Here is a 13327-nt window from a genome sequence, read left to right as displayed (position 1 = left end):
AGAAAGGTTTTTAAACCTCATCCCATATATCTGATCCAGTAATACTGCTGTGAGCCTAGAAGGTTTCATTCTGTAACAAGTTGCAAAGATGATGCTAAAACTGGTCACCCTGGAAGCAGCTCGCTGGGAATCACTGCAGCATAGCGTTGTCTCTACATGTGTGGCAGAGCCAAATCTGTGTGCTCAGCAGACACCCAGTAGCTTTGAAGGGCTGGTGCCGGCAATGCTCATTTAACATAGTTGTGTCTTTTTCATAGATCGGAGCCTATGATCAACAAATATGGGAAAAGTCTGTTGAACAAAGAGAAATCAAGGTAACAACTTTGTTTGATTTGTTTTGATTTTTTGTTTTTGTTTTTTGAGACAGGGTTTCTCTGTTGTAGCCTTGGCTGTCCTGGACTCACTTTGTAGACCAGGCTGGCCTGGTCTAGGTGATCTGCTGCCTGTCTTTGCCTCCCAAGTGCTGAGATTAAAGGCGTGCACCACCATACCTGGCCTTTGTTTGATTATGTTTATTCCTAAATGATTCTATAAATTATCAGTCTCTTTGCCATTCCATTTACTTTTACTATATTGGTTAATTTTATTATATCTAAACTTTTAAGACATAAACCTACGATTTCATAGTCTCATCTTTCAATCCTTTGTTTTACTCTGTAGCACTTTCCGTTCTTTTTAATTTTAACTCTAATGATTATTTTTTTGCCAGCTTTCCCCTTTTCACTTGTCACCTTATACTTCTAGTTTGCTTTTCCTCCCCTTTGATGCTGTCATTGCTCTGTACAGTTTATTAAACTGGTAAGTGTTTCAGGATGTTTACCACCCGAGTGAGTCTGTGCAAACGCTGCTTTGCTTAATAGGAATCTGCTTTCTGGTGCTACTAACAGAGTGACTTGGGTGCAGAAAGAGTTGCTGAATTGTAAAAAGGATTTAAGAAAATGGAGTATTAATTCAAATGCTTTTATAATAGGCATTTTCCTCTTGAACATGTGACTACTTGTTTTATTCTGATAGGATATTCTCATAGGCTATCTTGCTAGCATGAAAAACAGTTTTAAAACTAAATTTCTTGTTTCTCAGCACTCCTTGATAATAAAATTCATTTATTTTTTATTTGCTTAGATACTAATCAGTATGCCCTTGCATGAGCTAAATTTAATTTGGGCCAAGAGAATGTTACTGTAATCACTTGCCACTTTCTATTTAATAGAGAGATGCTTATATTAGGTTAAAAACTGTCTATAGATACTTAACAATCTGCTTAAAAGATTTGTTACTCTTTAGACAGTTTCATGTATGAAAGAGGATATAATTCCTTGATATTTAATCATTTTAATCTCTAGAGGTTTTTATGAAGAATTAATACATTCATTTAGCAAAGTTCTGACATTTTAAAATAAGATTAAAGGTTATGAGGACAGAAAGACAAATAAGCTATATCAGGTATGATAAATGAGAAAAATCAGTGAAGAGATAGGTATTTGCTTAGCTATAACTTTATAACAATTGAAAAGACATTAAAGGATTTTAAGCAGAAAATTAAAGTTATGTGTTTATAAATTCCTTAAGGCAGTGATAAATATGGTAGGAAGTATTAGAAGAGATTTTTAAGTTGTTTTAGAAGTAGCTCTTGGGAGTCCTTAGTATGTAACATTTGTACATGTATAGGTATGTGTGTGTGTTGCTATATATATTATTCGTACATAGTTAAGTATTTTACATATTATTTAGATGGAGTCTATAAATTGACTTTCCTTCAATGATGAAAGAAAATAACGAAGAACAGAACATTGAGAAATACCAGTATTTAATGAGTATGAGAAGAAAGAAGAAAAAAATAGAGTAATCTAGTGATGTGTCAAGAAGAACTAAAAGTGAAGGGGCTTAGTGTTTACGAGAACTGGCTGCTCATCTAAAGAGCTCGGGTTGGAGTCTCGGCACACTCCAGTTCCAGGGTGTAGAGGGAGCGGAACTCTTCTGGCATCCATGGGCATGGCAAGTACATGGTGACCAGACACACCCATGCATACAACATTAAAATCAATTATTAAAAACAAAAAAGAAGAGAAGAGCTGGCATAGGCAAGTGAATAAGGAATTAGAGAACTGCAGTTTCTCGGTTTGGGAATACAGGGATGTTTAAAAGCAAACACAAGTGCTGAAAAGGCTGTGGAGAAAATAGAACCCTGTCGCACACTGGTGCCGTAATGTAAATTAGTATAGCCAGTACAGGAAAGTTACTGTATTAGTCAGCTGTTCTATTCAGAGTTATAAATCCAGAGGAAATAAAGTCAATATATCAAGGAAATAGCCAAGTCTACATCCTTATTACTGCACTAGCCATAATAGCTAGGAAATGGAAATCTAAGTTTCCAACAATCAGTGATGGCTCACCTGTACAGTGGAAATTCATTCAGCCATAAAACAGAATTAAGTCTTATCATTTGTAACCGTATGAATTGGACTGGAGCTAGTTTTAGTTACCGTTGCTGTGATGAAGCACCGTGACCAAGGCAGCTTATGAAAGGAATCATCTCATTGGGGTCAGAGGGTAAGCCCATGAGCACCATAGCAGGGAGCATGGCAGCAGGGAGGCAGGGGTGGTGCTGTGGCTGAGTTCACATCCTCATCTGATGACAGCCGGCAGAGAGAAGAGGGGCGTCTGGGCCAACCTCAAAGCCTGCCATAGTGACGCACCTCCTCCAACAACAAGTCGCATCGCCTGTCCTTCCCAGGCAGGTGCACTCCTGGGGGACCATACACTAGAGTACCTGAGCCTACGGAGGCCATTCTCATTCAGACCACGAGCGAGCCCCTTAGGTTAAGTGAAATGCGCAGCACGAAGTAAGCCCACGAACCGAGAATGTTGATTACCTGGAGCTTGAAAGTGTAATGGGTGGATATTAGAGGTGGGCAGGGAGAGGTAAAGAACACAATTGAAGTTCAGGTGTGTTACACCACATAATCTTGACTATAAATAACAGCAATAAACAGTATATTTAAAAATCTAGATGAAAGGATTTGAATATTCTCATAAATAAATGACAAGCCATGATTTCAACATTATGTAATATAGACATCAAGGCATCACATGATGCTCCATAACTATGTACAGTTTTCCTGTGTCACAAACAAAAATCCCATTCCAACCTGTTAATGTCTGATTTTTTTTCTCAGTATCTAGCAGCCTTTCAAAGCCTCAGCAAAATGTGTATAAAGTCACTTATAGTGGAATGTAAGGGTCTGGAAGTGAAACAAGTATCAGTGTCCTTGATAGAGTATAAATGGGATGGCATTTCTACACAGGAAATCTAGATCACTGAACAGATGGACACTGTAACATAAAGTGGCCTTCTTCTGCTCTCATGTCATTATCTATGTACTTGGAGCTTACAAAACATCCTTCTAGCAATGTATTGTCAGTCTCATACTAAATCATGCCTTTGATTCTTGAGTATTAAGTTAAGAGTGTGTAAAGCTGGGTGTGGTGGCGCACGCCGTTAATCCCAGCACTCCAGGGGCAGAGGCAGGCGGGTCTCTGTGAGTTCCAGGCCAGCCTGGTCTACAAAGAGAGTCCAGGAGTTTTTCATTTGTTCATTGAGTGAGTACTTCATTCTACTTTTTTCAAAGCATAGTTTTCTGCCTGTTCTCCTCAGCCTCTCATATGCCTGGCAGGCCCTCCTAACACTGAGTACCTGCAGCTCTCACTTTCTGTAATTTTTCTCTTTGAAGGCCCATAGTTATAGTTAGTATGCAAAGCTATGTTGGTTTATAAATGCAGTTTTATCCAAATCAATTTAAACTTTCCATTTTATAGTGTCCATTTAATTAGAATCATGTTTTATGACTTCAAACCTTGGTGATAGTATTTTTTTGTGTGTGACTAAAATTAATTCTTTTTAATTTTTTTTAATTTTTTTAATTTTTAAAATTTTTTTATTTTTTGGTTTTTTTGAGACAGGGTCTCTCTGTGTATCCTTGCCTGTCCTGGACTCACTTTGTAGACCAGGCTGGCCTTGAACTCACAGCGATCCACCTGCCTCTGCCTCCCGAGTGCTGGGATTAAAGGCGTGCGCCACTACGCCCGGCTCTAAAATTAATTCTTTGGTGAAAGTTTTTGATTAATAAAAAACCCTTTATGTATTCTTATAGGCTGCCTTCACCAAGTGAATTTTATTTATTTGCTTGTTTGCTTGCTTATTTATTTATTTATTGAGTCTCATGGATCTTTATTCTGGGAGCTTGGGCTGAGAGGAAAAGACCGTCCAACAACATACATTAAATGTAAAAAATGTAAAAATGAGAGGAGTTGAGGTGAATATGATCCAAACACCTACAAATTCCAATTTTAAAACAATTTAAGTTAAATTAAGTTATAGAAATATACAGTATGCTGGGTATGGTAGTACATGCCTGTAATTGCAACACTTGGGAGGGTAAGGCCAGCCTGGGCTACAGTGTGAAATCTTGTCACCCCCTCACACACCCCAATCTACAAATAAACAAATTCCTGTGAGAAAACTGAACAGACAGACTCGAGTAAACAACCACAAGAAAGTACTTGTTAGTTAGGGCCTACTAATTCTTCTCAACTCTCTCTGGTATTTCTTCTTGGTCTTCTGTTCTGTTCTTTGCAGTCTTTTCTTCAGCCCCTTCATTTTCCTGGTTTGTAGTTTGCTTAGGTCTTGTTTCTGTGTATGAATCCTTCCAAAAGTTCTACCAAAAGTGTCTTGAGAGATAATTCTTTCTCTTCTTTGGCTTGAGAGCTTTGGGCATTTTCAGGCACAGTTTGTAAAGCTCATCTGATCTAAGTGTGTCCTGCTCAGGGCCAGGTCCAGCGGTGGGCCCGTCGCTTCCAGGTTGGTTCATGGAGTTCTGCAACCAGATTTCTTCAACAGTAGTTTATAGCTTCGGAAGTAAACCTTGCCATTCAGTGCAGTGAAGTGTAGGACATATTCTAATCCAGCCAGTTGGACATTTGACATAGTGGGACCTTGGAAGAAATTGAGAATTTTAAATCTTCTGTTACATCAAAATCATTACCAGCAAATATCAACATTGGTTTTGTTCCCTCGAGGGCATTTACGAGTCTTAATATCTTTTAAAGACACAGATTTCTCAGTACCTAGTTTAGCCATATCCAGCACATGGTAGGCATACATTACTAGATTATTTGGCCTCTTCTTACTATGGGAGACCAACATGGATAAAGAACAGTCTGACTTCTTTGAAAAGAACTCCAGTTATGTCTGATCCCTGAATGGCCTTGTACTATTTTTCTTTTTATATAGACTCCATATGGTTTCTTCAGTGCACACACATCTCTGAGTACTTGTGTCACAGTTGTATTTGCATTTCCACCTTTATTCAGCATGGCGTTCTTACTGTTTTCATTGACTTTTGGTTCTCTCTTCTCAAGGAATCAATTAGCCCTTTTTGTTGTAGGCTTCTATGACTTTATTCAAAGCATTCATCCCTACCAGAACCCCTAGCAAATGCCTTTTATAAAAAATGAGTTTTAGTTCTTTTCTTTTAAGACAGGATCTCATAATAAAGCCATGGTCAGCCTTGATCTTCTAGTATTTTTATTGATTGATTATTATATATACAGTGCTCTGCTTGCATGTACACCCATAGGCCAGAAGAGGGCATCAGATCACATTGTAACATGTGAGCCACCATGTAGTTGCTGGCAATTGAACTCAGGACCTCTGGAAGAGCAGTCAGCGCTTTTAACCTCTAAGCCCTCTCTCTGGCTTACTTGTTTATTTATTTTTATTTTTTGAGACATCGACTCACTATGTAGCCTTGGCTGGCCTATAACTCACTATTAAGACCAGTCTAGCCTCAAACTCACAGAAACCCACCTGCCTCACCTTCCAAGTGTTGGAATTAAAAGTGTGCCACCACATAGCCTGAAGGTGGATTTTTAAAATTGAAACTGGCAATGTAATGTGGTCCTACAATATAGTTCAAAATCAAATAAGATAAAAATGATTATATGGGAAAAAAGACAACTTACTGTTTCTTTTATAAGGACATTTAGTTATTTTTTTATTATTAATTAATTTATTCACTTTACATCACTATCATAGCTCACTCCCTCCTCCCAGTCCCATGATCTCTTTCCCCTCCTCCCTCCTCTATTTATTGGAAAAGGGCAGCCCCACCCACCAACCCTTAAAGTGATAGTGAAAAAATTATAGATGTATAACAGCAAGACCGGGCGTGGTGGCAAACGCCTGTAATCCCAGCACTTGGGAGGCAGAGGCCGGAGGATCACTGTGATTTCGAGGCCATCCTGGTCTACAAAGTCCAGGACAGCCAGGGCTATACAGAGAAACCCTGTCTCAAAAAACAAAAACAAAAACAAACAGAACAACAGCAAGTAATGCTCCAGGTTAACAGTAAGATCATTATCATATTGGTAAAGAAATTATAAAAGAAGTAAATGAAGCCAGACATGGTGGCGCATGCCTTTAATTCCAGCACTTGGGAGGCAGAGGCAGGCGGATCGCTGTGAGTTCAAGGTCAGCCTGGCCTACAAAGTGAGTCCAGAACAGCCAAGGCTAACACAGAGAGACCCCGTCTTGAAAAACAAAACAAAACAAACAAACAAAAACCACACACACACACAAAAAACACCAAGAAAAAAAAACCCAAAAAGAAGTAAATGAAAATATGTAACCTCAAATTTTTATACTAATAAAGATAAAAACCCCTTTATAAACTTTGTATGAATTAAATTGGTGCTTTATTATTAAATTTTTATTTAAATGTACTGTTTTAGAACCACTGTTCCAGTTTGGAAAATGTTGAGAATATGTATAGTCTCTCAACTGCTCTATAGTAACATTCAAATGAAGTATGGATACAGTTCTTCTTCTTCTTCTTCTTCTTCTTCTTCTTCTTCTTCTTCTTCTTCTTCTTCTTCTTCTTCTTCTTCTTCTTCTCCTTCTCCTTCTCCTTCTCCTTCTCCTTCTCCTTCTCCTTCTCCTTCTCCTTTTCCTTCTCCTTCTCCTTCATCATCATCATCTTACTTTCTAGATAGTCACCATGATGACTGAATGTGTGAATACTGAACCATCGTGGGTCTTATGGGCCTTTGGTCACAACACTGTTCAGTGCATGTTAATTAGCTAGTCAGTATATGTTTTTCTTAAAGGCACCACTTAATTCCAGCACTGGGATTGCTAAGGACAAGAGGATCAAGAATTCGAGGTCAGCCTTGGTTATGTAGCAAATCAAGGCCAGCCTGGGTACATGAGAACCTGTCTACAAATGAACAAACGAATACTTTATTTAATGTGTGCCACACAATTCCTTAGCACCTGTAACTCACGTGGAAGCATACATGACCTGACCCATTTTCTCTAAGCGACATCACAGCTTGCATACACTTGGCAACATTACACAACACTGAAACCTTGTGCTTGGATCATTTTATACAATAGAATTGACAAAACACTCAAAAATGTGAAAAACAACATTGTGTAGTCAGTAAGGAGGACAGTTGTTTATAGCAGTGAGTACTGCGGCAGGAAGGGAGAGTGCTGCTCCCTAGCCTCACTTGGGGCTATGTGTTACGTTGATTTAAGACACTTGTGGGGTTTTTGTTTTTGCTTTTTGTTATTGACACTTTGTACATGTCAAGTGAGGGCAGAACCACAGAGAATATACATATTTTAGAGTATAAATAGTAGTGAATGCATTTGTAATTACAGAATCTGAAAACATGAGGATCGACTGTATAAAAATACTATTCCATATTGTTGACATGGGACCTATCTCTTGTTTCTTTTTGTATTTTTGGGTAGTTCACACCCTGAAATGGACAGAGCCTGGGAAGGCCTCCACGGCTAACTGCATCTTGGCTCAGGGTATACTTTTGGTTTAGACATGTCAGTTAACTCAGACTTATGCTATCCTCTTGTTTGTTGTATATGGAAACAGTTCTTAACCTTCAGAAGCCTCTGGTGGGACCAAAGGACTACTGCACAGTCACTGCTTAACGGAATGAATAACTTAACAATCCTTTAGACCTGTGTGTCATCTCTCAGCTCTTGGTTCCTGAGGACGTTAGTCTAAGCTTGTCCAGTTCTTAACTCGGTGTAATTTATTTTCTTATAGTTTTGTTCTCTGCACTAATTTTTACCTTGCATTCTGCAATGGTAGCAGAAATTTGGTGCTAATTAAAATTCAGTAATTTCAATTTTAAATTGAGTCAGTTTATGCAACTGTTCTCCACCATCTCTGTTCCTGATCATAGTGTCTAAGTTCTGAGGTGATGAGGCCACATTCTGTTGAGAAATTGGCATACCTGTCTTGTCCTCAGCATCACATCTTGAATGCCTTTGTGGCCACCACCCCCTCACTCAACCTCACTGCTTTTTTGTATGTGTTTTGGTTTTTGAGACAGGGTTCCAGGGCTGTCCTAGACTTGTTTGTAGACCAGGCTGGCCTCGAACTCACAAAGATCCACCTGTCTCTGCTTCCCGAGTGCTGGAGTTATAGGCATGCACCCCGGGCCCAGCTCTCACTGCCTTCTTAGTAGCAGTGTCAGGCCAAGAGTCTCCTAGATCATCGAGGACCTAAGCTGATGCTCATGTTGCTTGGTGTATGACATCATCTGTGATTTGGAAGTTTACTGTCGATAATAAACAGGCTTTGCATGATACACATATTCCTAAACATTCCTTTTGGAAGATAATAAAGATTATTAGAATGCTGTAATTGTGTTCCATTTGTAACAAACCTTTAATATATCTTTCTACTTAATATGTTATTTCAAGATTTTGTCTTAAATTGAAACCCTTCTAAGTTTGTTCCCTTTTTGCTATTTTGGATTTAAGCAAAAATATATATAGGATTCCAATACTGCTTTTTAATATATTATAGGGGTTAAGGAATAAACCAAAGAAAACAGCACATGTGAAACCAGACCTCATAGATGTTGATCTTGTGAGAGGTAAGTCCTGCTTAAGTTAATTGTAATACAAGTACGTACTGATCCTGAAGAAACAATTGAAAATAGTTTTGATATGTGCCTTTGTAGAAATAAAGGCAGTTCTAGCCTACGTGAGCACAGGAATAGTACACCTGAGAGAAAATAGGAACATCAGTTTATTTTTCATTTCATTGAAGTAAAATTTCAAGGAATAGTATACAAGAATAACAGTTCCAGTTTGCACAGCAAACTGTAAGGACTTAATAGTAAATTTAAATTATAGCTGTGTGTTGTGGGAGATGGCTATAACCTTAGCATGTAAAACAAACGGATGAATGAATGGATGAAAGCAAGAGGAAAAAAAGCCAGGGTCTCATTTGGTAGCCCTGTCTGGTGTCGAACTCAACTGTGTGGATCATGTTGGCCTTAAAGTCACCAACCTCTGCCTCTTGAGTGCTGGAAGTGTAGGTACATGTTGCGCTGGAGGCTGGAGGCTGGAGGCTAACCTCTGGTGGCTTCCTGGGCTGTGTTCCACTGTATTTACTGAGGAAGTGTCTCTGCCTTAGCCCAGAACAGTGGTTTTTAATCTTCCTAATGTACTTCCTTTAGTACAGTTCCTCCTCCTGTTGTTGTTGAGACCTCCCAACCCTAAGATTATTTTTGTTGCCACTCCAGAGCTGTAATTTTGTGAGCCCAAAGGAGTCACAAGCTACAGGCTGAGAACTAATGGCCTAGACCTTGCTGGTTTGGCTCACTTGCCCCCAGGTACCCCTGTGTCCAGTTTCAGAGTCCTGGCATTCTATGGCTTGGCACTTTACTGCCAGGCTTTTATGTGGATGTCAGGCATCAGAACTCTAGTCCTCAGCTTCACTTAATGAGTCATCTCCCTGGCTTACTATACAATTCCTAATGAGTTAAAATAAGTCTTGTTTTTATGAAATAAGTGGAAGAAATCCTGTTAGTTCAGCTGATAATTGTTTCCAAGGTATATTTTGAGTATATCTGAATAAGATTGCTTTTGAAAATGATTGCTATCCCATAGTAGATATTTCTCAGTCATAGAATGGAATAAACTTATATGCCATTTGTTGTTTTCAAACATTGAAATGCTTTCTGTAGGGAATAAAGAACTGTAGAATCTGCCCTTATGTTTTACTTTTTTCCTCAGGGTCTGCATTTGCTAAGGCGAAGCCTGAAAGTCCTTGGACTTCTCTGACTAGAAAAGGGATAGTTCGAGTTGTATTTTTCCCCTTTTTCTTCCGGTGGTGGTTACAAGTAACGTCGAAGGTCATCTTCGCCTGGCTTCTTGTCCTCTATCTTCTACAAGGTATCATTAAGTATTGGAAATATATGTGCTTTTCAGGATGTTGTGTTCTTTATGACTACGCTTTCTTCTAAGTATGTACTGTTACTGTGCATGAAGTAGCTGTGTTACATACAAACTACACTGAAATGAAATGTTTGAGGTCTGTGCAATGGCCTAGTACATCATGGGGCTCGAGTTGATCCCTGGGGCCCATGTGGTGGCGGCAGAGGGAGAGAACCAGCAGCCGGAAGTTGTCTTCTGACCCCACATGGGGGTCAGAGTAGGGGAAGGAGTGTAAGGAGTGGGGAGGAGGGACAGATGGAGGGAGAGGTGACCTAGAAAGAGAAACAGGATTTTAATTAGATAAAAACCTTTGTGTCTCCCCCCCCCCCACACACACACAGGGACACACTTGTCTTCCTTCTGTAGCATATGCTGACCTTGAAATATAGCTTTAGCTTCCTGAGTTAAGATTATTGCTGGAGGGCATCGTGCCTGGCACTTCCTTTTATTTATTCATTATTTTTAGTACCACTTCTGCAAGTTAATTTTTTTTCCTGTATAAAATATGGTTTTGTTTTCTGTGTCTTTACCACTGTGATCTGATCCATTGCTAGGCTGTTTATAACACACACTCTTTTAAGTGCTTTCTTAGATTCCTATTTAATGTCTACAGTAGCACAGGAGAGTAGAAAGACTACTGTGTCTAGCTATATGGACATGGCACTTGAAAACCTGAGGCTTCCCCATAGAACAGTGTCACACAACTCATGTCACCGTCGTTCAAATCTGAGCATTCTGACTTCCCAGCCACAAGCCTGTTGTTGCTTCCCAGCATTCTGTTACAGTCTTTCTGCTAAAATGCCCTGTGTGACATTTCTAAAATTTCATGTATTATCTAGGTCTTATGATTTTCTGAAATGATTTATTTTATGTGTATGAGTGTTTTGCTTGCATGTATGTGCACTACATGCATGCTTGGTGCTGCAGAGGTCAGAAAAGGGTGTTACACCCCTAGATCTGGAGGTACAGATGTGTGTGGGTATCCATGTGGGTGCTGGAACTGAGTCTGGTCTTCTGCATGGAGCAGCAGGTGCTGTTAACTGCTGAACCATACCTCTAGCCCTATGTCTTATGATTTTGATTAAGGAAAATATTTTTGTTAAAATACTTAACTTTATTATATTATACCCATCATGACATTTTCCCATGAATGCATACATAGGCAGTTTTACAAAATATATACATTATATAATCCTATTACTATGCTCAACAAATGAACAAGGCCTTCTATCATCATCATCATCCCTTGAAAATGGAACTAAATACTCTGAGTTTAAAGATTAAACCTGCTTGGACCTGAAGGCCCAGGCGATGGCTTCACTTTTGTTGTAAACTTGGCTTGTATTTATGGCCTAAGGAAGAAAATGTTTTCTTTTCCATGTGCCAGAAATAATTTCTAAAGAACATTTTGATGGAAGCAGATGTGGTTTATGAGTGCGATTCTCATGCTAGGAGGGGTGAGGAAAGATTGCCACAAGTTCCAGGAGAGCCTGGCCTACAGCAACCAAGGAAGAGGAGCAGGTTTTTTACTTTCTTTTTAAACTCATGGAAATATCTTAAAAACAAAACCAAAGCAGCTCCTGCCTGGAGTTACTAGTGTTATGGCAAACTACGATGACAGCTATACCTGAAGTAGAAGAAATAAACCCGTTTCAGGACATCAGCCCGGAAAGGTTTTATGCTAGACAGTCTGAGGAATGGAGGGAGGGAAAACAAGCTTCCTTCTGTATGCTGCACTGGTTAACATTCTTGAGTGGTTACTGACTTTCCTGAGAAGTACGGATAAGTTTATTTGTGTTCAAAGTCTTAAGTAATGGAGCTGGAGACTTTGCTTTGGTGGTAGAAGCCCAGCATATGTAGAGTTAGATCCTCAGCACCGTGTAACCCTGAGCACAGCGGTGCACTCTTGTGTTCTAGCACTCAGGAAGCAGAGGCAGGAGATTTGGAAGTTCACAGTCATCTTTGTCTGCTTAGGTCCTGGCTGGGCTGAGATACATGAGGTCTCACCCCAGGGAGCAAACACTTGAATACTGACAAGCCTTTTGTAACCTTATGAGACACTTACTAAAAGACTTCCTTGCTATGTGTAGCCGAGTAAATGTACTTGAAATTAGTGTGATTTTTTTTTATTGTGACGTAACCAAAACTGACCTTAGATTTGAATTCATACAATCTTCATTACACAGCTGACTGTGTATTTTAGTGTTATATTATCTTGTTCCAAGAGTATATTACCAAATATCATGGTTAGGCAATGTCAAATAATAAAAGAGCCTGGGGGTGACTGTGTGCGTGAGACAGTATCTCACTGTTTCTCTGGCTGACCTGGAACTCACTCTGTAGAACAGCCTGTCCTTTAACTCACTGAGATCCACCTGCCTTTGGCTCCTGAGGGCTAGGATTAAGGCTGTGTGCCGCCACACCCGGTAACATAGAGTAACATTTTATATTTAGGAAAAGAATTCAGTAAAAAGTATTATAAGAACAATTTTTTAAGTTTTGAAAACTGACTACATATCTATAACTAAATGTATTCTTCTCTCTGTTTATAGTTGCTGCAATAGTATTATTCTATTCCGCTCCTAACCCACATAGCATACCTCTAACTGAAGTGGTTGGCCCGATATGGCTGATGCTACTCTTGGGAACTGTGCACTGCCAGATTGTCTCAACAAGAACACCCAAACCTCCTCTAAGCACAGGTGGTAAAAGAAGAAGGTACTGCTTGCCAAAAAGTGATCCTTTTGTAGATAGCTGTTATTTGAATATAGGATGGGGTGTGTGTGTGTGTGTGTGTGTGTGTGTGTGTGTATGTATGTATGTATGTATGTATGTATGTATGTATGTGCAGGTGCCCACAGAGACCAGAAGGGATTCAGGTCCCCTGGAGGTGGAGTTGCAGGTGGTTGTGAACTTTTGGATGTGGTGCTGGGAACTGAACCTCTGTCCTTTGAAGAGCAGCAAGTGCTTTTAACCACTGAACCATCCGGCAGTCCTTGGAATTGTTCTTAA

The 13327-nt window shown here is 39.5% G+C and overlaps 1 protein-coding gene and 1 pseudogene across 6 annotated transcripts in view; one reads left to right on the top strand and one right to left on the bottom strand.

Moving 5' to 3' along the window:
• PHTF2 (putative homeodomain transcription factor 2) overlaps positions 1-13327 on the top strand; it is a 107290-nt gene that overhangs the window by 53333 nt on the left and 40630 nt on the right. For all 5 annotated transcript variants that reach the window (XM_084787284.1, XM_084787285.1, XM_084787282.1 and 2 more), the window contains 4 exons: positions 258-314; positions 8898-8967; positions 10115-10273; positions 12868-13033. In XM_084787284.1, coding sequence (XP_084643410.1) covers positions 258-314; positions 8898-8967; positions 10115-10273; positions 12868-13033 — 452 coding nt within the window. The remainder of the gene's footprint in view (positions 1-257; positions 315-8897; positions 8968-10114; positions 10274-12867; positions 13034-13327) is intronic.
• On the bottom strand, positions 4163-5768 carry LOC311600518 (ribosome production factor 2 homolog; annotated as a pseudogene). The gene has a single exon. The product of its transcript is annotated as a ribosome production factor 2 homolog (transcript).

The sequence above is a fragment of the Acomys minous genome (genome assembly GCF_964271855.1).
Source record: "Acomys minous genome assembly, chromosome: 6".
Lineage (NCBI taxonomy): Eukaryota > Metazoa > Chordata > Mammalia > Rodentia > Muridae > Acomys > Acomys minous.
The sequence above is the reverse complement of the archived record's forward strand: the minus strand, read 5'-3'. Positions and strand labels throughout refer to the sequence as shown.